The 24,825-nt window shown below is 37.6% G+C and overlaps 3 protein-coding genes across 4 annotated transcripts; 2 read left to right on the plus strand and 1 right to left on the minus strand.

Moving 5' to 3' along the window:
* Positions 1-329: 329 nt before the first annotated feature.
* On the plus strand, positions 330-11,294 carry slmb (beta-transducin repeat containing E3 ubiquitin protein ligase slmb). 2 transcript variants are annotated; one of them, XM_064691232.1, is made up of 8 exons: positions 330-977; positions 4,326-4,548; positions 8,280-8,551; positions 8,609-8,788; positions 8,853-9,307; positions 9,373-9,562; positions 9,619-9,754; positions 9,825-11,294. In XM_064691232.1, exons 1-8 carry the CDS (start codon positions 921-923, stop codon positions 9,842-9,844), a joined length of 1,533 nt encoding a protein of 510 aa, XP_064547302.1. In that variant the 5' UTR covers positions 330-920; the 3' UTR covers positions 9,845-11,294. The 2 variants fall into 2 exon arrangements, with proteins under 2 accessions (XP_064547302.1, XP_064547308.1); XM_064691238.1 differs by lacking the exon at positions 330-977 and adding an exon at positions 3,812-3,874.
* Positions 11,295-11,579: 285 nt separating this feature from the next.
* On the plus strand, positions 11,580-13,255 carry LOC135435490 (CCA tRNA nucleotidyltransferase 1, mitochondrial). The gene is made up of 2 exons (XM_064692567.1): positions 11,580-12,795; positions 12,853-13,255. Exons 1-2 carry the CDS (start codon positions 11,665-11,667, stop codon positions 13,195-13,197), a joined length of 1,476 nt encoding a protein of 491 aa, XP_064548637.1. The 5' UTR covers positions 11,580-11,664; the 3' UTR covers positions 13,198-13,255.
* On the minus strand, positions 13,198-14,411 carry LOC135435494 (probable RNA methyltransferase CG1239). Its single transcript, XM_064692580.1, has 2 exons — positions 13,482-14,411; positions 13,198-13,421 (listed from the first exon to the last, which is right to left on the minus strand). The coding sequence occupies exons 1-2, from the start codon at positions 14,313-14,315 to the stop codon at positions 13,257-13,259; spliced, it is 999 nt and encodes a 332-aa protein (XP_064548650.1). The 5' UTR covers positions 14,316-14,411; the 3' UTR covers positions 13,198-13,256.
* Positions 14,412-24,825: the final 10,414 nt, after the last annotated feature.

A 24,825-nucleotide genomic window follows, 5' to 3' on the forward strand; every position in this document is an offset into this window, starting at 1 on the left:
TCGATCTTACATCCCTGAATATAAATTTGAATAATTATCCCAGTAAATAATTTAATATTTTGCAATTCTGCATTTAAATTTAATGGGTCTTGTGCTTAAAAACATTAATAAATGCATTTAAAAGCGTCCGATTCCTTTTCCGATACCAAGTACCAAAAATCGACGCTAAGTCACCGCCGCTAATTTGACGCACGTAAATATTTCTAACAGAAGACGACCGATATCATGTTCTTATATCGATACTTTTGTTCGAAAGAACGAACCGAATGAGCGACAATAAGTGATTCTGTTCGTTCATTCAGTTCGGGAAGTCGTTCAATCGAACATATTCCGAACAATTGGTACAACTCTAACATTTACGTGCCGTCGCTTATTAATAGTGGAGAAAAATTTATAAATATATTTAAAATTAAGTGTACAAGTGTCACACAAATACACGTGCATTTGCGGGCAATTGCACAGTGTGATTACAATCCTATTGCTGTGTAAAACCACAAAGAAGGCCAGCAAATAGCGCAAAAGTCAAATGAAAAGTATAAAGAATGACTTGTCAAAGAGAATAACACGAATTTGTTGGAGGCAGTAACGCGCGGCGTGGTGAATATATATAAAGCGCGAACGAGAAAGCAATGAAAATTGTAAGTGGGTAAAAACGAGAAAGCGCTAAAGTCACCACCCTGAGAAGAGAGTTGCTGTAGGGACAAACAACCAAATTTGAAATTTTCTTGCAACTTTAAATAATGCCCAAATATCACTTAATGCCAGCATACAAGTGCTAAGTTAATTCACATATTGTTTGAATTAAGTTATTGCGAAACGATAAATCTGTGTGCTTGTGTGTGTGTGCGTGCACCAAACAACAGCAGCCAAAACAGCTACAGAAATTCAACAAACACAGCAGTAAAAGAAACAACAACACAATGATAAAAATGGAGACTGACAAAATAATGGACGAGACTAACTCCAATGCCCAAGCAGTAAGTACATCATTCATTAAATTATTTCATGCGTAGATTTTGTGTTCTTCATATGTGTATTGGTATATGTATATACATATATGTATGCAATGTTCAATATCAATACATACATCATGCTCAAGGTGTCACATATGCAAGCATGTACAAACATAATATGTACGAATTATGTTCGTTTGTATTTGTGTTTTATTTTCGTATACACATACGTATACAAATGTATTTGTATTTATATACATGTATATATAAATTTTGCACTCGTGCACTCTATTAAAATTTTGTTAGCTTTTCTTTTTTTAATCAGTTCGCATTCGCTCATTATTTTGTATACCCTTTAACCATTAAATAATTGATAATAATGATTAATAAAGCAGAAACAGGTGGTATTAACTGATTTGCTATTGTATATACACACATATAGTATCATGATCAGCAAGAGCAATCGGGTACGATCTGACTACAAGAGCTAGAAGTCTCCAACTTGACATTTTCGTTTTTTTATAACATAAGCAAGACAATTTGATTTTAATGTCTCGTACCGTAAAATCGATAAATATGAATATGTGCCTCAGATTTTTAAAATATATATTTTATATTATAAGAGTATTTGACAAGTAAGTTTTTCGTATAGCATACATCCAAGTATAATTAACCTTCTAAATACATCCTAAAATAAAGGGAAAGCGTATTTTCAGCTATATAAGCTTGATTTTTGGTATCTTCACACAATTCAATGCGATCAAGTTATTTAAGAATTTAGTTGTAAAAACTGTATGTGGAAGAACAGGGTATCTGCGCGTCAATAAATCACGACAGTACTTTTACTTGTTTATATTTGTATATTTTGTAATTAGCAGTTAATTGGCCTTCATTTCTTTCAAGTTTTGTTTATGCACACAACTCATATATTAATATATGTAGGCATATTTGTTATTATTTACTTTGTATAAATATTCATATTTATTTCAATCCGTTTAATACAAGTTGTTTGTATTGAGTTTATTGTATGTCAATATGGGGCGAAGGCGGAATAAAGGTCAGTTTTCCCCTCCCCCCATACGCTGGCAAGCAGTCAATAAATGCTTCTCCATTCATTTGCTTACTTGCTGTTGGTTTTTCTGTTTCTGGGTCAAAAGTTGATTTTTGGCCAAAATGCACGCGGTCAGCAATTAAGTTACATTTGAGTCATATTTGTTATTGTTAGCCCAAAAGCTGACATCAAGGTGAGATGGCGGCCAATTTTAACGTTTCTCATTAAGATTTCACAGCGCAGTCTCTCGCGAAATAGATCCGAAACACAGGTCGCAAAACATTACTATATATATATAGTGTATATATGTATATATATATATATATATACAAGGCTACAAACCAGTTCGGTAACGTTTCTCTCTGGATTTTATAATCATTGCAAAGATTATCCAAAAACATTTAAATGCGAGCAATGCACAAAATTCTACATTTTTATTGGAATAAATAACAAGAGAAATTTATAACAGTGAAAGCTCTGTTGCTTTAACATCAGTCTTCTTGTTAATAACAGAAATTCAGGATAACATATATTAAAAGATCTGTTAATATGTTAAATGAACATTTTATTTACTACATTCTCGTATGTGATTGTACCTGTTGATATTTGTATATATTTCCATTATTTTAATTAGTAAACTAAATAATAAATGGAAACTTTAGGTATAAGCCGATCGCAAGCATTTTAGTGTTTCTAGAAGTAATTTTTATTATGTATCTATGCTTTTGTCAATAGTTCTTATAAATTTGACATGTCTTTTGAGCAATCATATAAAAATACCTAACACAGTGGCTGTTCACTCGAAGATAGCTTTCACTGTAGTTTTATTTAGGGTGTTTAGTCTTTCTCGGGAATATAATATCTTGGAAAAATTTCAAGCAAGCTCCCTGACATACATAGTTGTGCGAAAAGCAAGGAAAACCTTTTTTTCTAGCTGTAAGTGGAAATCATTGTTTGCACTGCCAAGTGGCTAATAAGCGTAGCCGGAGGCCATAAGTCTCAACAGTCATTACCTACACCAAAATGTTAGCCTCAAAAACGATTTAAACTTTACTTTTAATACAAGCGCAAATAAACAACTCTAACAAACAACAACAACAAATATGATATGCTATTCATTTAAGCCGCTAAAAACGTGTACAAACGCATACACACACACCTCTATATACAAGGCTTTGATGTAGTCAAGGTGTTAATACAACTACATATACAGTATTTAAACACTTATCATACTCACATACACACACACATATACGCACATACACGTACATACACACACATACAATTGCCAACATTGCAGCTAACTTAATTATTAAAAATCACACAACTTTACCGCAAATGTTTCTCTTCCATCTTTCTGATAGCATTTATGGGCTGGTTTTTTTTTTTAAATAAATGCAATAAAAATAAAAATACATTTTAACCATCTTTAACTCTTATTTTAAGTTTGATTCGAGTGCCTTTTCATAATGAATTCATTTTTGATAATAATAAAAACTGTACTTTCGGAAATATAATATCCAGAAACCCCATGAAAATGGATTATGTTCCTTATACTCCTTCAAAAAATGGTTAAGTTAAAAATATTCTGGAAATATTTTATGTTTTTGTTATTTTCAGTACATATAAATGAAAAGTAGTTAACCAAAAATAATATTAAAAATAGTTAAATTTTAAACTTGAAAAATTTGACGAACCAAGGCTGAAACTAAAACCTGTGTTCATTTTCGAACGTTATAATTGGCACTCTTTCGAGTACATATAGCTCAGTTCAAGACGATCTTTTCTTTTTCCTTACTTGTCATTTATATGGAATATATACATGGAAACACAAACTATAATCAAATTTCTTCAAATTCTTTCTAGACAGGTAGGTTTTTCAAGTTCTCGCCTGAAGCTATGAATGATTTGGCTCTGTTTAAGTGCCCATTCTCAAGCTTGTCTGTGCGCTTTGCCATTTTTGTGCTTTGTAAAACCAAAAACTATACAAGTCCAAATACATAAGTAGCATTGACAAAAGCCAAGCTTTGAGCTCAACTAATTAGCTAATTGTAAGCCTCAAGTTTATTTGCTGGTCGCCAACCCGTCTGAGAGTTGCACAACTTCAACTTGGCACATAACCTGCCACGCCATTAGTCATACCACAACCAAAACCGAGAGCTACCTACTTTGCAGCTCTTTAACGAGCTGCCCTCTGACATCGCGAGAAACAGACCCGACCTCAGTTATATGCGACACGTATATTGCTTAAGCTGCAAAGAAAATGTTATAATCAACTTTTCTCTTTACTTTTCTTATTCTCTTTCTTTCCAACTAAATAGTTCACAACCACAATGCTGTACGATCCGGTGCGCAAGAAAGACGCATCGCCCACATATCAGACGGAGCGGGATGTCTGCTTTCAGTACTTTACACAGTGGAGCGAGGCCGGACAGGTGGACTTTGTGGAGCAGCTGCTATCGCGCATGTGCCACTATCAGCACGGACAGATCAATGCGTTTCTCAAACCGATGCTGCAGCGCGACTTCATAACATTGCTGCCAAGTAAGTAAACCAAGCAAAAATAGCATGAATAGACAGCAGGCAATACACATTGACAACATGTGGGCAGGGTTCGCTTTTAGCTCTGATTACAAAAATATATAAAGACTCGCGCCTATGATGAATTCTTATATTCCTATTGGAAGACTTTAAAAAAAGAATGGAGTTCTTTTGATGTTCTACAACACAGGTTGAGCTTAAATGAAACATATCAAGAAGCTAATATATATTATAATCTCCAAATGGGTGCATGATCATCCAAATATGAAAAACTGGAAACCTTTACCATATTTTAAATGAATAAGAAACAGACACCACAACAGTGGGAACTAAATCTTCAGAACTTTTTTTTTAAGTAGTCTTCAAAATTTTATACAAATATAGGGAACGCATTTGATATTAATTTCTTTATTTATAAAAAAAAATAACTGACTAACTTTTTGATTGACTGGCTATCTTTTTGACTGACTGACTGATTGGTGAACAACGCACATCCCAAACCGGAAGAGCTAGGAACTGTGCCAAAACGCGAAAAACGTTTGTATGAAACTTTTTTGGTTACCATCCGATCGGCTTCAAAATCATTTTCAAAGATCTTTGTGAGAATTTATTTGATACACTCGTGGGCGGCAAATGTGGGTGAAAGGTTAAATAAATGAAAGTTTATTCTTTAGCTTCAAGATTCTTAGCGCAAGTCTAACATGGGGGAAACCGTTGATTCCAACATTTGGATCTTTATTCGCTGCCCTTGAAACATATTTTTAAATAGAAGTGGAGATCAATATGGGTAATATCTAAAACTTTTAGCACAAAACGATCCACGGGCAAGGCCGGCCAATAGCCGCTAGTAGCTATATATGGCCTGGCCTTAAAGGGCGTATTGCTCAGAACTAAACCAACTTTAAAATCAACAAAACAAATACATTTAATGTTGGGAACGATTTGACAAACCGAGGCTCGGACCAAAAGCTATGTATGTATTGTAAAGTTTTTGTATGAGTCCATCCGTGAATTCCCTTAGAAGACTGTAAATTAGGTATTCCATATTGAAATCTAAACATTATGCATTGGACAAGAATGTGAACAGAGAATATTTTCATTAAATTTATGTGTTTCAAGGGACTTTTCATATAATTTTCTTGTTTCGTTCCGTTGGCTCCCCCCATAATCCTCCACACACTTTTAAGCCTTCTTAATTCCGCACCAATCGATCTCAACTAAAACAAAATGTTAAACATAAAGAAGAAGATTAGAACTAAAAGATAAACGATTAAAAGCACAGGCAAAGTAAAAGAAAAGTGAGAAACAAATACAAAAAGTTAAGGAACAAACTTGAACGGCAAACATGAAGGTTACCAAACAAATGGAATTCCACTGCCAATCCTTGCCCACTTGTCTGTTACCGTGCAACTGTTCCGTGGCGGGAGAAGCGGAGGGCGGACTGCAGGTGGTGGTGGCGCTGTCCGCTGTTGGTGGAGTCGTGGCCGCTGCTGCTGCTTATGTTGTTGACTCAAAGGTCATTGCTTCCATTAAACGCGCGTTGCCGGAACAAAAAGAAAACAAAAAGCAAAACCTGCGCAAAACAAAACCTCATACATATAGTACTTGATTCCATGAAGAAAGTATTTATAAATTAAATCCATTTTATTGCTAACATCTTATATTCTAATATCTAATAATAAAATGTTAGGACACATATATTATATATATTTAAAGTTTAGCTCTAAGGAAACATTCATATTGGAGTTCAACTAAAAACTAACTAAATAACTTACAAACTGAAAATGGTGTGAGCACGAGCATTTAAAAGTATGAAATGTTTATTTCTTTCTTTCAAAAAGTTAGAATTTACTGAGAAATGTTGAATGGCCTCAGGATATCCTTGGGTAATTACATACCCATTGTAAGCCTAGCGAGTCACAGGCTCATCCGCAGTTGTTTTGTTGCCTAACAACAAGAAGAAACGGTTCGGTGTGCCAAATTTAAGATACCCTCGCTGTTATATTATGTATGGCAAGGTACAATGTAATATTCTTATTGGACACCCAATTTTGATGTTCGTACAAAAGCTATTGTTTTTATGTGAACTATATTATAGTTCATAAGTAAAAATAATACAATTTAAATTGAATAATATAAAACAAAACAATGCATAAATAAAATAAATCAAGTTTAAAGAATAGAATTAAAATAATAATAAATATATTATAAAAAATAATTTTTTATTTTTCTATACAAGAATCCAAAAAAATTTACCACATTTTTTGTATATGACATTGTGTTCCGATCGGATCTTGTTTGAGACACAGACAGAAGTTTCCATCTAGGCGTTACACATTTTATGACAAAGCTATAAGTCCCTCTGGCTAAGGGAATAATAAGTCGAAAGAGGAACAAGAATTCTCGTTAGACTTTTGCTTGTATTTAGTCAGGATGAGCGCGTGTATTAAAATGGGAACGAGAGCGAGACATAAGCACCGTTGTTTCCTCCATTTACATTGTAATCCACTTCAAAGGCAGCTAACCAGGCAGTCGGACACACACACACACACACACACACACACACACACACACACACACACACACACACACACACACACACACACACACACACACACACACGCACACACACACGCACACACACACGCACACATACACTGAGGAGTGACAGACAGACAGACTGAGGATAGGCAAGCGACATGGACCGTTAGACGGCGACTTCGAAACACAACAACAACGAAGACAACTTGAACTACATCAACGTTGCAACTTTGTTGTTGTCGTTGTCATCGTTGTCGTTGCCAAGTCACTTTGCGAGTTATGCACATTTTTAATTGTGTTTGGCAAAATGCAGCACTTCACTGCAGACCAGCAGGGCGGTCCCTACCTCTCCACTACACTCCGCTCCGGCCCCTAACGCCTTTCCCTTTGCTAAGTTATCTTCTCCCCCTTGCGTTCCGTCTGTCGATAGGTCGCTGTCAAGCCTCTTCATCTCCCGCTCCTAAATGCCGTTAGGTGCGTCCAAGTTGCGTCTGTAGGTGGCGCGTGGGTCTGGAGCAACTACTGTAGAGTCGCGCAATGTACGAGCTACTTGGATATTGTTGCTTCATTAGCGAAAGATTACAATCCGCAGCTGCAATGAGTCATAACTAGACCTTAAACTGGGTGCTACTATTTATAAGTATCTACTTATTTACCTTTATATATTCATTTTATATGTATAATATGTTGTTTAGTCACTTATGTGTGCAGAGCATGTCAGGAAGCGCAAAACGCAGTGAAGCTAAGCAAACTGAAAGTTGTGATGACTCATCAAGGTTTACCTATACGTATCTCATAATGGGTTCATTGGCGCACATTAATCATCTCAAGTTAATACATTTCAAGAATTACTTAAGCGCCATGTGAATTCATTTTTTTTTATAAGAACACATGCGTTTTTGCCACTTTTAACCAACAGTTTTCCATTTATTTTTCGACAGTGGTGCCGATTTTTCCAAAAATCGCGACTGATTTATTTGATTATATGTAGGTCAAGTTTGGAAAAGAAGTTAAAAGTTTTTAAAAAATAACTTAATTTGAATGAAAAGCACTTGAGCTTTCCACACTTGTGGGTTGAATACTTTTCTTCTGCGTTCCACTAGTTGTACTAGATTCTTTAGATGGTTAATAAATCCTCCATTTAAAAACATACCAATTCACAAATTAATTCATCTCTTTCGTCTGCTCAACAGAAAAAGGTCTGGATCATATTGCCGAGAACATTTTGTCGTATCTGGATGCCGAATCGCTTAAGTCCGCCGAGTTGGTGTGCAAGGAATGGCTGCGAGTCATATCCGAGGGCATGCTGTGGAAAAAGCTCATTGAGCGCAAAGTGCGCACCGATTCCCTGTGGCGCGGCCTGGCCGAGCGTCGCAATTGGATGCAGCATCTGTTTAAACCAAGACCGGGACAAATACAGCGACCGCACTCATTCCATCGCGAGCTGTTTCCCAAGATCATGAATGTGCGTACCTGAAGTAAAAACTAAATATATTAAATTATAAACATTGTTCATCTTTAGGATATTGACAGTATAGAGAACAACTGGCGAACCGGACGCCATATGTTGCGTCGCATCAATTGTCGCTCAGAGAATTCGAAGGGCGTATATTGTCTACAGTACGATGACGGCAAGATTGTGTCTGGCTTAAGGGATAACACCATTAAGATATGGGATCGCACGGATCTGCAGTGCGTCAAAGTGAGACCAAGTGCAGGCTTAACCAAAATGTGCTTTTAAATAACTATCAACTGCCCCCTTTTAGACACTGATGGGACACACTGGCTCTGTTCTGTGCCTGCAGTATGACGATAAGGTGATTATCAGTGGCTCCAGCGATTCCACGGTGCGTGTGTGGGATGTCAACACTGGCGAAATGGTCAACACGCTTATACATCATTGTGAGGCAGTGCTACATTTGCGTTTCAACAATGGCATGATGGTGACCTGCTCCAAGGATCGCTCCATTGCGGTCTGGGACATGACCTCGCCCAGCGAGATCACGTTGCGTCGCGTCCTAGTCGGCCATCGTGCAGCAGTCAATGTGGTCGATTTTGATGAGAAGTATATCGTGTCCGCCAGCGGTGATCGCACTATTAAAGTGTGGTCTACGTCGAGCTGTGAATTTGTGCGTACCCTGAATGGCCACAAACGTGGCATCGCTTGCCTGCAGTACAGGGATCGTCTTGTTGTTAGCGGAAGCTCCGACAACTCTATCAGGTGAAATTAAGCTGAGCGTATTTGCATTTAAATAAAATATTTATTCCAAAATCAACTCTTGGCAGGTTGTGGGATATTGAGTGTGGCGCCTGCCTACGCGTGCTGGAGGGTCATGAAGAGCTGGTGCGCTGCATCCGCTTCGATACGAAGCGCATTGTCAGTGGCGCCTATGATGGTAAAATTAAGGTATGGGATTTGGTTGCAGCGCTGGATCCACGTGCCGCCTCCAATACACTGTGCCTCAATACGCTCGTGGTGAGTCCACTTTCGACTTTCATATGTCATGGATTACGAATTTCATGTTCTTCTAGGAGCACACTGGTCGCGTTTTTCGCCTTCAGTTCGATGAGTTTCAAATTGTGAGCAGCTCGCACGATGATACTATTTTGATATGGGACTTTCTAAATTTCACACCCAATGAGAATAAGACCGGCCGAACACCATCACGTAAGAAGCAACTTTCACTTTTCCATCTCAAGTGTTAAATATTTATGTGCTGTTGACTTTGTTATTTCAGCGGCCCTTATGGAACATTAACATTTTGTTCAACGGCAATTACGGGAGCTTCAGCTGTATGCCTCAAGTGATGAGGAGGGACAAGAGGGCAACGATGACGAAGACGGTGATGACGATGAGGATGATGAATATAATTATGAGCTGGAAGATATTGATTATGATGTTGATGATCCCGATAATGCTGTTCAAGAAAACTAATTAATTATACAAAGCCAGCAAATAGCATTGAGACTCGTCCATTAAATTATGTTGAACCCAAGATATTGCGATCTCCGATTTTACTGAAATGCAACAAGAAAAATAAAAAACACAATAGAAACAAACAAAATAAACAAAAAATTAAGATTGTATGCAACATACGCGTGCATAATATGAATTAATGAAGTTATTGAAGAATATAAGATAAACGAATAATAAATACAAAAAGAGCATAATAACAAATATTTTTGCATAAACTGGCTGTTAGGTTTGAGAATTATACGAAAAGAGAAAACATATATATATATAGTATACAATATAAACAGAATTATATATTAGTTAATTAGGCATTATAGAAATAATTAAGGTCAGTCTTTGTAAATCGTTGGATCTACTGTTTATGCTTGCAGCAGCGGTACTAATGTTTATGTAACTAATGATTAGCTCAAAAAACTAAAACGCATTGGGCTGAGTGCGGCTTTAATGTAATTTTGAAATTTGAGGCATGTTTTTTTTACATTTACATGTGTAGGATATACAAAATGGGCAAAACTGTCAGATCGTACAGAGCATAGTCTTTAGAGTAGATGTTGGTTATAGCTTCATTGACTTTGTGAACACATATTTTTTGATTTTTCAACATTACAAATTGCTTTTGTCATACTGCACATTTTGTAGTTTAATTTACATGCCTGATGTTTTAGTGTTAAAACTGTAAAAATTAATGAAAGATAAATTTAAAGATTAGGCCTTAAGTAACACATATAAAACTAATTGAAATGAATACTATGTATATGAAAAGACATGAAAATCGTGCATGTTTTCACTTAGCCTGTATTTTGCAGTGCGGTTTGATACTGTTTATTAGGCAAAACCATGAAAAACTATAATATTAAGAAATATAAACTGCAATAAATATACAATTCTTTAATTGGACAATGGTAGATGTTATATATATGTAGAAACTAGCTAATTTTCATGTCGTTTCTAAATACACCATTGATTGTGATCAATGCATATTTCACTATATTGCCTAACTTTAGCTTCAAAGCAATCTTATTGAATTGGTACTTCCGCGCTCTAAAATTATGTACATAAATAATGTTTTACTGTAAGCCTAAAAAGTTGATAAAAATTGAAATTTACGTAATATGTAAAACCTTTGAGTGGAAACGCAGCTGCTAAAAAGGCAAAAGGAATTGCAACTTGAGAAAATTGGTAACATAGGCAATATATATGATTATAAATAATAATAAATTGTGTATAAATACTATTTATATGATTTAATTGTTATGAATGGAGACTGGTTTCCGTTCAAAAACGTTATTTTTAAATATATACAATTTGAAAGATGAGGCGGCAACAACAGGGGACGTTAAAATTTGCTAAATAATGATATCAGAAGAACTATGGATTTAAATTCAACACCACATTATTTAAAAATTGATTTACTTCGATAACAGATTTTTAATATTATTATCGATAGTCACACAACCAGCTGACGCTGTTGGGTAATAACATAATTCTGTTAATCAAAAATTAGATTTGTTCAGCTGCTTTAACATAATTCTGTTGTTTAGTTTTGGTTTTAATTTTTTGTTTTTCGGAAAACAAACTGATTTTGCTGGCTTTAAAGCTTTCGAATGCTTGGTACACGTTACCTTATGAATATTTTGATCGTGCCACGTGCTACTGCATTTATTGCTGCCAGTTGCATTCAGCATACCAGCCATTTAAGAACATCTGCGATTCGCATGGCCTCACCGCCAAAAATCGCCAAAACGACAACCGAACTTTCGGCGGATATAATAGCACAGCTTGGAAAGCCGCCCAAGATGCGTGAGAATCCCGCATTCAAGAAGGTCGACAGTGAGGAGTTCCATAGCATATTTACGCCGGAACTGGAGGCTCTGGTGGACATTTTCAAGAAATACAACTATGAGCTGCGCATTGCAGGCGGCGCTGTGCGGGATATACTGATGAACATTAAGCCGAAGGACATTGATTTTGCCACAACCGCGACACCGGGCCAGATGAAGGATATGTTTACCAAGGAGGAGGTGCGCATGATCAATGCCAAAGGCGAGAAGCATGGCACAATCACGCCGCGCATCCACAACAAGGAGAACTTCGAAGTGACCACATTGCGCATAGATGTGCGCACAGACGGACGCCATGCGGATGTGGTGTTCACCACCGACTGGCAATTGGATGCAAATCGCCGTGACTTGACTATCAACTCCATGTATCTAGGATTTGACGGGACAGTCTATGATTACTTCTACGGTTACGATGATGTGCAGCAGCGTCGCGTGGTGTTTGTGGGTGATGCCGATGTGCGCATTAAGGAGGATTATTTACGCATTCTGCGCTACTTTCGCTTCTATGGACGCATATCCGCGGATGCACAATCCCATGACAAGGCCACCCTGGCAGCTATAAAGGCGAATGCAGCGGGCCTTGCACGGATTAGTGGGGAGCGCATTTGGGCAGAGCTGCAGAAGATTGTCGCAGGCAACTTTGGTCTCGAGCTGATGCTGGAAATGTTTAATTGTGGCCTGCTGGAGCAATGTGGGCTGCCACCGCAGCCAAATGTCACAGAATTTAAGCGACTCTGCGACGACTTGAAACGGTTTGAGCAGCCACATTATCCCATTCTGTATTTGACGTCTCTGTTGCACACCGTCGATCAGGCTATGAAGCTTCACGAGCGCTTAAAGCTGTCCGCTTACGAGCGTGACTTGGCGCTGTTTATTACGCAGCAGCGGCAGCGGGTAACTATAATATAAACTTAGTAAATGGATTTCATGTTAACAGTATTTCATTTTCAGGTAGACTCCGATTATCATACCCTGCGTGACTATCAGAAACTGTGCTTGCAGTCGTATGCCAAACGCGATTACGTTGAGCAGCTGCTAAAATATGCCAACAAGTTAGAGCTATACAATCAACTCAAGGCCTGGCAGACGCCCAACCTTCCGATTAACGGCAACACGCTCAAGGGTTACGGCTTGGTGGGTAAGCAAATGGGCCTTGTTTTATCGGAGTTGCGCCTGCTCTGGGCGGACAGCGATTTTACGCTGACATCAGAACAACTGCTGGAGAGCCTGCCCGCCATATTGGAGCAACTGCAGTCTCCGTCTGTGTCGCCCAATAAAAAGCAGCGCACGCAGTAATTACTTTTTCTTACTAACTTTTTTTTTATGACAAATGAACCAAAAACTGTTGATAGAGGTTAGACTTTGTTGAAGATCTGTATGGGACGTTTGAAACCTGCTTGGCAGTGTTCTGGCACGCCCATTAGTTCCATGTCGGCAAAGCCAACCTCCGGACTGAGTAGATAGGCTGTAAACTGTTCTGGCTTGAATCGAATGGCATTGTAGTTCTCTCGTATGTTATCCTGCAAACAGAGAGAACAATTTTAGAAAGAACACACCAGGTTCTGTTGTGGTCCACTCACCGTAAGTTTTTTGCGTCGCTTATAGGTATCAAATGACTGGGGCTCCAGTATCAGCTTACCTCCGGGATGCAGCTGCAGGTACATTCGTCGGAAAGCCTGCTTTAGGCCCTCATCACAAAAGTTCAGGTGTATCCATTTGGTAACGGAAAGGCAAAGGATTATGTCGTATTGTGGACGTTCTATCTCGAGCAGGACATCGTCGGCCAGCACATAATTACCATGCACAAATTTCACATTGTATGGAAACCTGCCGGCAGCATTTGCTGCCGAAACATTGCTGGCACGTTTTAGTAGGTTTACGGCCATTTGAGCCTCGTGGGTCAGAAAGCGATCTATGTCCAGCCCAACAAGACTCTTGACTTCGAATTTCTTGGCTATCTCTAAGGACAAATGACCCGAATTGCAGCCAATGTCGAGCAACTGCTTGTCGCGAAACAACTCCGACTGCGTGGCCAGCACATCCAACCGTATGTCATGGAAGTCCTTGTCCAGTATACGTTTCCCGTAGTAGTGTCTATAGTTTCCAAACATGAACGTTTCATGTTTATTGTATTTAGGCTTCTTGTCCAGTCCAGCTGCGTTTTTATTGTCCAGCTGAATTCGCTTCTTGGGACTATGTGCGGGTGGTCGGTGTGCCGCCAGTTTTTTGTTTGTGCCCTCAGTAACATGTGCGTCCACTCCTTGAGCGTCGCTGCAGGGCTCGAGTTCATTTCGTTTCAGCCTTTTGATTTTTTCAGCGTTGTCTTCATCATCGACAGTTGCTGAGCGCTTATAAGCAAAGTGTTCATTTTTGTTTACAGGTACAATTGTGTTGTTATTGTTTTCCACTTCCATATTCAAACGTTTTAAAACGTTTAAACTCCGAGCACCGCACAATAAACAAAATTTTAGCGGGATGAACAGATTCTGCTTAGAGTAGTGTTGTAAGTTACCAGAAATGTACATTTTACACAGCTGTTCTGCGGTTCTGCTAACTGTGATTCTGTTAAATTTGATTATTTGGTGGAGTTTTCTGTTAAGTGTTGAACCGATAACCGATTGTCTGATAAGTTAGCCGGCCTAACATTCTTTTAAAAGATAGGCGGGACAAAAAAACAACAATTAGTAAAATATAAAGATTAATTGTAATATTAATAGCTAAGTTGCTTTTTTAATAAAAATTTACCGTGTTCCAAATCCACATTTTGCAATATGCAAATTATTATTTGACAACCCCCATTTTCCACAAAAAATTTATTCAATTAATATCCATCGATTTATAGCGGCTGAGATTGTATATTGATTTTATTGAGCGCGCAATGTTTCAGTGTTCGCATCCTGCTACCTTTCCTGCTGCAACTGTTCTGAGTTGTTGGAGGTTAATAGAATTCGCCCAATTTGCATAATAAAGCAAGGCTAATAGAAGAATAATAAATGCGCGTATTGGCACTTCCGTTTGCTATTGTCAGAAATTTCCGTTAAACGTTTCGACGACTATTTGAAACGCGAAACCGCTAAACCGAACGAGCGTGTGCCGTGCTCGTTGACCCCTTTGTGGAAGGGATAGACACCGGGGACAGCCAAATAGCTTGTATAACAAATTATGCCAATCATATAACGAAGCATTGTTTTTGGGTGTGTGTGGACCAGCGGTCAGTTGAAGTGTTTGCAGGGGTTGAATTTGAATGAGTGACCGTCGCGTGGCAAAATTTACAAATTGAGATTGTAAGGGTTCGGATGAGCGTAGGTGCAAAGGGAATAGCTGTGTTAGTACAGCCCCTTATAAGAACGATTCTTAAAAAGTAAATATTCAAATTTTTACCAAAACTTATTTTTTGCTCCTTTATCAGTCAATATAATAAGTATGAAATTTGAAATAAACTTCACTATTCTCATGTTAAATTTATGATCCGATCTTCCTTCTTATAGCGCCTCGAAAATTTCCCATAAAACTCTCAAAACAAAATAGTCCAAAGTGCTCATAAAGTGGCAAGAGATAAATTTTATAAAATAAATTATGAAATTAAAAAAAAATAGTATATAAAAGGAAACATGCTGCACAAGACATTTCCCGGTACAAAAAAAACATACAACGTGCAAGGAATAAAATTTGAATAAAATTTAATTTCATATGGCTCGTCAGGGGGTTGGGCGTCGGACTTAGACCTGGACCATGGACCACGAATTGTGGACCAAATGTGCGCAATTGGAAACCAGTTCTCATTTTTTTTTTCATTTTATTTTGCCTTTTGTCGACAAAAGGATGCAACGTCTATTAGAACTTCAAATGACTTGTAGTTTTAGCTGCGCTGCAGCTTCCGCACGTCCACACAGCGCTGATGGATGGGTCACACAAACACACACACATACGCAGATATAGGGACATAGGGACATGCATCCTGCGGCCTATGAAATTCAAAACCCGTTTACCATTTGCTCAAAAGCTGCGCAGCGTCCGGCGTTTAATCTGCTGCACATGCGCGGCACAACAGCAGCCCGACTGAAATTAGAAGGGATTTGTTTGGTCAAATCCTTTGGCTGCCATCAAATTTGAATATACACAACCCTAAAGGGGCGGCGCAGTTAACAAGCACGGCCAAAGTTGACAACGCAACGAGCCAGCGCTGCTGCTGCTGCTGCTGCCCAGGGGTCGATCCTGGCCATGGTCCATGTTCAGGTCCATCGTCTCGCCGGCTCATGTGTAATTCAATCGGGGGGTAGCAAAAGGGTTGCAGTTGTAACTTTATAATTTTGGGTCAGCGTGTTGTTCTCTACTCCCATAATATGCATACAAATCTAGCATCAAATTATTTTGAACTGAGGTTACCTTTCCCAAGCTGCTGGCTCTTCTATTTGTTATTGTTTTTGTTGTTGTAGCGAAAAACCAACGGCCACGAAGAGTGGATAAGTAAAAAGTCTGCGCGGATTTTACATTTTTATACCCTAAGCTTATTTGTATTTGGTAAAAAGGTATAATGTTTTTTTGGAAAAGTATGTAAAAAGCTAATGGAAGTTTTTGATCGCCTGAAGTTTACTTATATTTCGGCCATGTCCATCTGTCGGTCCGTCTATCTATCCATCCGTCTGTAGGATGGCATTCTCGGAAACTAAAAAAACTAGAGACGATATTTTAAATATATATTCTCGTATTCTCCATTTTCAAAATAATTTTGAGATATCATTATACTGATAAATATCGATTTTGAAAACAGATTTTTAAGCCATCCTCAAAGGTACATAAAATTGAATGTGTAGTTTCCAGTAAAGTGTGCCGGTATGTTAAGGAGGTTTCACTTTTTTGATGACTCATCGTTCCCCCTAAAATTGGAAACAAAATTTTTTAGAATTGAACGGTTTAAGCTTTGCTATTTCAAAAAGATTGGACAAAAACCACCGACTCAATCTCTAACGCATTTCCCAAAGATTATGGCTAAGGAAAGAAGGACGAAGCTACAATTATTTTAACGGGAGCTCGGCGCTAGACTTGGGGTATCTCTTAGTAGGGCACGTTTGACTAGCTCACCTTTACTTGTATTTTTGTTGCTTTCGATGATTTGAGATTTTATAATTAAATGATTCTGATATTGGGGCAAGTTTTTAAGGGTGATTATTGTGTAGAAATATGTGAATAATAAATTATAAAATGTACGCTTAATTTCTAGTTTCGGAATAAGATAAATAGTAGAAAGTAAAATAAACTATAAAGAAAAAGTGTGATATAAAAAGTGGTTATTTAAGTTATTCAGAATACGACATAGTATACAACTTCAAAGCCCAGTTCCATTTTAGAATGCTGTAAGAATATAAGAAAAGAATAATTTGAATTTTTTTTAGTCAATTTGATTTAGATTTTAGTTTTTTTTAAGCTTTAGTTTAGTTTAGTTAATTTAAGCTATAGACTTTAATAAATTATACTCTATTTATGCTGACGAAAATATGCCGACCAAATTTGTGACATTCCAGTTATTAGACATATTTTGAATTTAATTTAATTTTCTTGGCCTGAATTATAAAGGATTATTGAAAAGCAAAGGAGGAGAGTATTTGGTTTTTGGTCTGGGGTAGACCGTTTGCTGCCCTTGGCTCATTAATCTGCATGACTATTGGCACTCAGAGGCCATAAATTTAGGCTTAATGCGACATTGACCCACAAAACCAGGCCAAGGCCAAGGCCAGAGGCCTGGCTAAGCCGCAGTCTGTGCGTGCACGGGTGAATGCAATTCCCAGTTCAAGCTGGCATAACAAAAAGACAAAAGGAAACCCCAAGACGATCTCTGAACCAACCCCGCGCTGGGTCAATGAAAAATCGCTTCAGTTTTGAGGCAAAAATCATTAAATTCGTCACAAAAAAAAAACAAAATAAGCAAAGGGAAAAATGAAAGAAAAATGAAAAATGCTTGAGCAAGGGTTGCCAAAGGCCGTCAAGGCATCAAGGAGCAGCCGTTTTTTATTGTTTGCATTTCACCTCTGTGCGTAATTTAGTGTGAACCCGATCAGGATGAAGAACAAGGATTGAGAATCCTGCATCGAGAATTGAAGATAACTATCTGTGCTGCCTACTGTTGGGGTTGCTGTGTGTGAGAGTGTGTGTGTTTGTGCGTGTGTATGTGTGTGTGTGCAAAAGTGACATCATAAGACGTGACACATTTGAACCCGGGCCGCGCAGAACCAAGGATCTTCGCTCTTGCAATTTTATTTGCACCCTTTGATACCTGGCTGAGTTTTCGTTTTCGGTTATTTGATCGCTCGTAAATTTCTCAACGCACACGATTGTAATCCTTGCCGGCGATTTTCGCACTGTGGGAATTTTTCCATTTCCTTGCGATATTTGCGGAAACTCGCTCGCTCGCTGATCGATGGCTGTATAGGGTTTCAATAAAAGAATTGGGTTGACGGCGCTTTTCCTACCAACTGCAACTTTTCTGTCAAGAAAAATGCGAGTGTTTTTTTGTTTCTCTTTGGAAATTTGATATGTCCTTGCCTTGCTCTAATATATGCCAAAAGCTTAACTGCTTAATTATGGACTCAAGTGACTGGTCAGACAATTTTCACACAATTTGTTGTGAAAACTCGTTTATCTAAATCGCTTTATGGTTTTTACCCATTGACCACAACACGGAGTTGCGCCCATTTTTACTGCCGCTTTTTTTCGGGAAAAATGGAAAATGATTTTCATTGTGTGCCTTGCATTTATGTAAATCTATTTTGCTGCTGTTGTTGTTTGGGTGACGCGTGTCCAGCTAAGTTAACCCCTTAAGTGACCCAAGTGACCAACGAGTTATCCGGCATTGTTATTGTTTTTTGTTGTTGTTGCTGTTGCTGTCTGCAACGTCCTCCGGCGCTGGCACGTGCTGCTGTTTAAGCAGTTGCCAGTGGTCAATTGGTCAGGCGCGTCGAGATTTTCAGAGCTGCGAGATTTTCAGTATATGCTGCCAAATGAGTCTCATCTCAATCTCGCACTTTCCCCTCTCTCTGCCTCTCCAGAACCTCATACGGCTGGACGTGCGCTATGTTTAGCCTTTAGCAACCCTTTTTTTTGTTGTTGTTGTCAGCTTTTTATTTTCATTTGAAAATTGTGATTTGAAATTTACAAAAAATAAATGCTACATTTTTTGGCAAAGGTTTTGCCTGTGCCACGGCCATCATAGGGAAAGGGGTAGCTGCGCAGCCAAAGGACAAAGGATCATAAAGCTGATGCCGATGCTGATGCTGTGCGCAGTCGCTTGTGACAGCGTGTTCAATTGTTTAGGGCACACATAAAAGCGTTGCGTGTACCCAACAATATTTCACTGACCTTCGTCTCTTTGCCCGCAGAATTTTGCTAAGCGAGAGAGAGAGGGAGACGGATTGCAGCATAGACAGCGAATTCGATGAAAAAGAGAGAATTGTGCGCTCTTAAAATAATTTTTTGGCAAACAATAAAATGGCCGTAGGTTTTCGAGACACGTTTGCAAAAACACAAAAGTATTTTACTTTTATTTTTTTATTTTTAATAATCAATCATTTTGGCAATGCTTTGTCTATAAACAAGTTTTTCATGATCTGCAGTGCTGCAAATTTCTGGCCTTGGTCAACATATTAATGATCTCTGTGCTGGCAATTGAGAAAATGCAATCAAGCATTGGAAAGGTGTGAAAAGATTACAAAAAAATATCAAAATGATTGAAAGTTTCGAAAACTATGGAGGTTAAAATTATTAAGTACGCGCATTTAAGGAGCTGAATGTTTACTGCGCGGGCCAAGTTTTTTTCTGCATTACGTTTCCATTCGTTTCCCGCCCATTTAATCTACCCGTACTACCTTGAACTCCACCTATCAAATAGTACTTTACATAGATATTTAAAGCAAAAGTTGCAATCATAGTTTTTCCGTTTTTTATTTGTCTTGAAAAATATAATGTAGAGCTTTAAATAGGCTCAAGTATCAAAACATGTGCCATTCTGTCATAGCTAATAAACTATTGTAATTTATATAACATAATAAATCAGAAATTTTAGAGTTTTAAAACGCATCAATTATTGACTTACTTAAAATAAGGTCTCAAAATATTGCAGCAACCCCAAATTCATCTTCGATCTCGTAAATACTTAATATAATTTGTTTTTATTATGTTTTCAATAGGCTGAAGCAGCTTTTAAATGATTTTTGTTTTCGATTTCACATCTAATATAAATAAATAAGTTATAAGTACTTGTATTTTTACTAAAAATTAAATTTTTATGTTGTGCTCTACTTTACGTCCAAATCCTTTTCGATGGTGCTCAGAAAACTCTATACAGCCGACAGAACTTCATGCGGAAGTTGGAGTCGGCAAATTATCTCATTCAGGCGAGCACCTTGGCGTTCTTTGATTGACTTTCCTCTCGCACAGCGCAACAATGCCTGCTCTCAATTAGTTTGCTCAAGAATTCAATCAGTTGGTGCATGGAAATGGGCTGCTTAATGTTCCTACTGTTGGTCAACTCATCTACAGTCTTGGTGCTCCAGCTCCTTGATGACATTGGACAGGGACTCATTTAAGCCACAAATCGCAATCAACGAGACTAGACTTAACTTTCCTGTCCATATCCTTGAAATATTCAAAGTTCTTATTGGGAACCAGATTCTAGCTGTGAGAGATGTTGTTTAAAAAGTTTTTAATACTTTGAATGTTATATGTGTAATCAGGACTATCATATTTGTACTTTCTTATATTAACACAGATAAATAAGTTCCCACGCATTTTATTTAATTACAAAATAGATTTTAGCATTTTGCATTTTTGCCAGTTTCCCACATTATCAAAGACTTTCATTCGAAGTTCATTTCTCACTGATTCCAATCAACTGGTATGCAAAAAAATAAATGTATAAAAAACATAATAAACATAATATTATTCACAGAACGTAATAATGGGCAACTGCCAAATGGAAATGCATAAATTTTCCGCGTTTTCCACTAGCTTGCAATTTCGCTAGCCATAAATGTAACCCAAATGATTATGCAAAATCGAACTGAAGGAAATTTGCATAATTTTGGCATTTTCAATTAAGCGGGTGGCCTGGAAAGGTCCTGGCTCGGCCCGCCGAAAGGGATGTGCAACTCTCAACGGCTTGTCGCATTTTTGACTTGTGCCAATGTTATGCAAATTTGTTGCTTCCCTGCGATCCGATTTCGACTTAAAATTCTACTTCACGCCAGGACTAGAGCTCCTGCTCCTGCCCCTGCTCCTTGATTCGATTTTGATGTTTTGTTGTTTGGCATTAACCGTGTTAAATGTTAATTTTCCTCAAGTGCCAATAGTCGGGCTAAGACGCAGTCCTCAGGCAGGCATTTGTGTGTTTTCGGGTTACTTAATTGATTCCCATTAAATATTCATGTATTTTAATTTATTGATGTTTGTGTGAAGTTGATTGGAATTGTGCAAATATTGGAGATCGGGGCTGAGTATTTTGATTAAGACCTTAATGTGGATTAGAATATGTTCGTATTTGGCTTGAGTCTAGAGACAAAACTAAGTTTTGAATAAACTATATTTCGCTGAAATAAAATTGAGGCATAGAAGGATACCTATCCGACCCCATAAAGTGATATATTCTATGCCAGCATCAATAGCCGAGTTGATGTAGCCATGGCAGTATGTCTATCCGTCCGTCTGGCTGTTTTTATTGAAACTAGGTGTTGTGTAGTTCCATCTTTCTGTTGCACACAATACATATATCGGAACCGGCCGGATTGGACCACTATATCATACGGCTAGGTTCTTGTATGGGCTACTCGTAGCTTATGAAGATGCCTTGACTAATCCCCTCTTTTATTATCTTTATCAAGATTGTACTACTACTATATTATATACTTCTATAGGATGAATCAATGGAACACTTAGTTTTTGTATGGCAAATATTCTGGTTTCCAAGATATTTTCAGCAAATCCACAAGGTAAATATCTACAGCGTATTTATTTTCGGTGGACTGAAGATATCCGTAATTTCTCGAATTTATATTATTATTAACAACAATTCAGTTTTTAATTTTAAATTGCCCATTCGGGTTTTGGTTTGGCTTAAGGTCCTGTTCATAGCAATCGCAGATATGATCCGGTTCGGTTTAAAGGCAGCTTTCAGCCTTTTCAGATCTAGAGCTATAATATCTAGCATCTCGCATTAACTTAATGTGTCTTAATTGTTTTACTTGAAAATTATAGTTAATATGGAATTCGTTTTAAGGACAGAATTTCTGGCATTTACTTAAGAAGGCATTTCCGGCCATTTTCTGGAATTTAAATAGGATATACTTATATATTTATAAGTTGATGTGATTATACTTACATGTCATTGTTTTTTCGTTTGTCTAAAAAGCTTTAAGATGCTTTTCTTCAAGTTTTTCTTACTTAAATTCTTACTAATGCCTTTTCTATATCTACGTTTTATACAACATTTTTCTATTACAATTTCCACAATCTCGTATCGCAATTTTCTCAAGCCGATATCTCGGCCAAAGTATTTCAGCGGATAAAAGGAAATGATAGGAAAAACTGCAACCCTTTAGCACATAACTGTGCAGGCAAATCGTCAATTTATTAATTTCCCAAGCTAGTTGTTTATGCAATTTGCAATATCAAATGTCAGTAAAATAGTAACAGAGTCCTACCAGAGGAAAAAAAAGGATTACGCGTCAGGACAATGAATTTCGAAGCTGTTGTTGAACGGAAATTGCGAAAGGTTGTGCAATCCTTTTGCTCAGACAGGCAGAAAACCGTAAAACACTTTTTGCATACCCTTAGGAGGAAAATTGCATATGTGCAACCCTTTGGTGCAGGCAGGACTAGAGGCTGGTTCAAGGATAAGGCGAGGCGAGGCGGTTTTCACATAAATCTCGCGATGCCAAATTTTTGCTGCAGCTGACGTCATTAAGATGGCATTTGTCATTGAATTCCGTTAAAGGATTTGCAGCAAAATTGTATCCTTTTTTGATGGTTTTCCTTTTGCAGGAAATCTGAAACTTTTTATAGCAAAAACAACCCCTTAATAAATGATCGATGGCTTGGCGCTAAGAAAGTGCCAAAGAAAGTTGTCCACCGGATTATCAATCAAGCAGGGGCTTAGCTCACATTACAAGCTGTGAACACTTTTCTATTGGTTTTTATGAAAATGTATTCTCACTTTTTTGGTATTTACATTGCCACCCCTAAGCTGGGCAAAAGAGCCAGCGAAGTGACCAGCGTAACTTGACCTCCTGGCCAGGAGGCTGTCAACATACTTATAGCTGGCCAAGTCCTCGCATATATAATCCTATTAATTGCTTTATTAGCAAACGGAAACCAATGTGAATATTTTATAAACAGCTCAATAAATTTGTGTGTGAAAATGTGAGAAAATTTGCAGGCCAAATGCCAAGAAAAGTTTCAAGAAGAGACCAATCCACCCCGTAGACAATCCAGACGGCCAGCTGATCAACGGCCGCATCCTCAGCCATATCATCGTCATCATCATCAATATCATTTAACCTAATGGACCCTGACCTTGGCCGGCTGCACTAAGCTGTGGCAAAAGTGTCCTTATGCTCGACTGCCTCGCATTGCGTCCTTTCCTATTTTTCTTTCATTTCCGTTGAGGCGAAATTGCAAGCCCTATAATAGGGGTTGGGTTCCTGAAATCTTTTTCCTGAACCACGCTGCTATGTTCTGGTGCAATTTTTATGCTTGAATGTCCAAACAAATATAAATCAAACTTGCCACAGACAATGTGCTGGGAATACTTGCGGAATCGCATCCTCAAATGTTTGCTTAGGCGGCAAGTTTCCCGAAACAGACCAAAATTTGTACTGTCAATCAAATGCACAAAACTAACTTCAATTTATATTAAAATTGATTTGCTCGATTTTCAAAAAAACAGAGAAATATTTTCTGGAAAATCTTTTGGCCAACAGCAAAACCCATTTAATTTCCTTATAACGTGGCTGTCGCTTGACAGGACCTCGACGCCCCAATTTGACACTCAATCTGCATAAATTGTGCAAGTCATTAGAAAACAGCTGGTGGCCAGGACATTGACATTGAGGCGGAGCCACGAGGACAGGACACGCATTGATTACGCGTTAACGAGTTGTGTTGACAGTTTCAGGTCAAGCCTTGCGTTAGATATTTAAGCAATATTTAAAGTTCAAAGAAATCTTCAACATGTTGCTAATTCAATTTATATGCTTTTATCTTGAATATAAAATATATTTAATTTTAATTGCTAATTTAATTTATATTGTTTATTTAGGAAAGAATTTATTTAATTTTTTAATGCTCAGTTTATCTTAAAATAAAAAACCTTAATAGGGTAAAAGACAACTAAAGCTGGCATGATTGTGATAAAAGTTTTATATGATATAGAAATAATGAAATAATTATATAAAAACAAATGAGAAGCCAGATTTTTAGCTAGGAAGCTACAGGACGGATTAATTGGCATACATATAAAAAATATATATTGCATATTATATATATATATTAATAGATCTGGTTAAAAGCGCGACACGAGGTCAGGGGTACGCCTGTAACTTTTAATAACTATTATCAGGTTCATTTGAGAGAAGACACGGAAAATGTAACATCTGAGCATAGGGCAAAAGAATGATAAAAATATGTATATAAATCAAGCTCTTTGTCCTGACTAATTGCCCAATTGATTAGAAACTCTACTTAGCTACCTTATGTGATGTATATACAATCTAGTCGGCTTTAGTATCTTTGTAATCTGTCTAGGTGATCAATCTCTGTGTGGAAATGGGAGTAAAATTTATTACGAGTAAGACTGATTAGGATTAAGATTGTTCTAAAATATTAAGAAAAAAACATAGCTTTTGTCTTCTGTTTTAATTCAAGATTTTCTATCAATGT

This window comes from Drosophila montana, unplaced genomic scaffold (genome assembly GCF_035044405.1).
Source record: "Drosophila montana isolate Dmon_TW-CO22-7 unplaced genomic scaffold, ASM3504440v1 contig_1505_1, whole genome shotgun sequence".
NCBI classification, from domain to species: domain Eukaryota; kingdom Metazoa; phylum Arthropoda; class Insecta; order Diptera; family Drosophilidae; genus Drosophila; species Drosophila montana.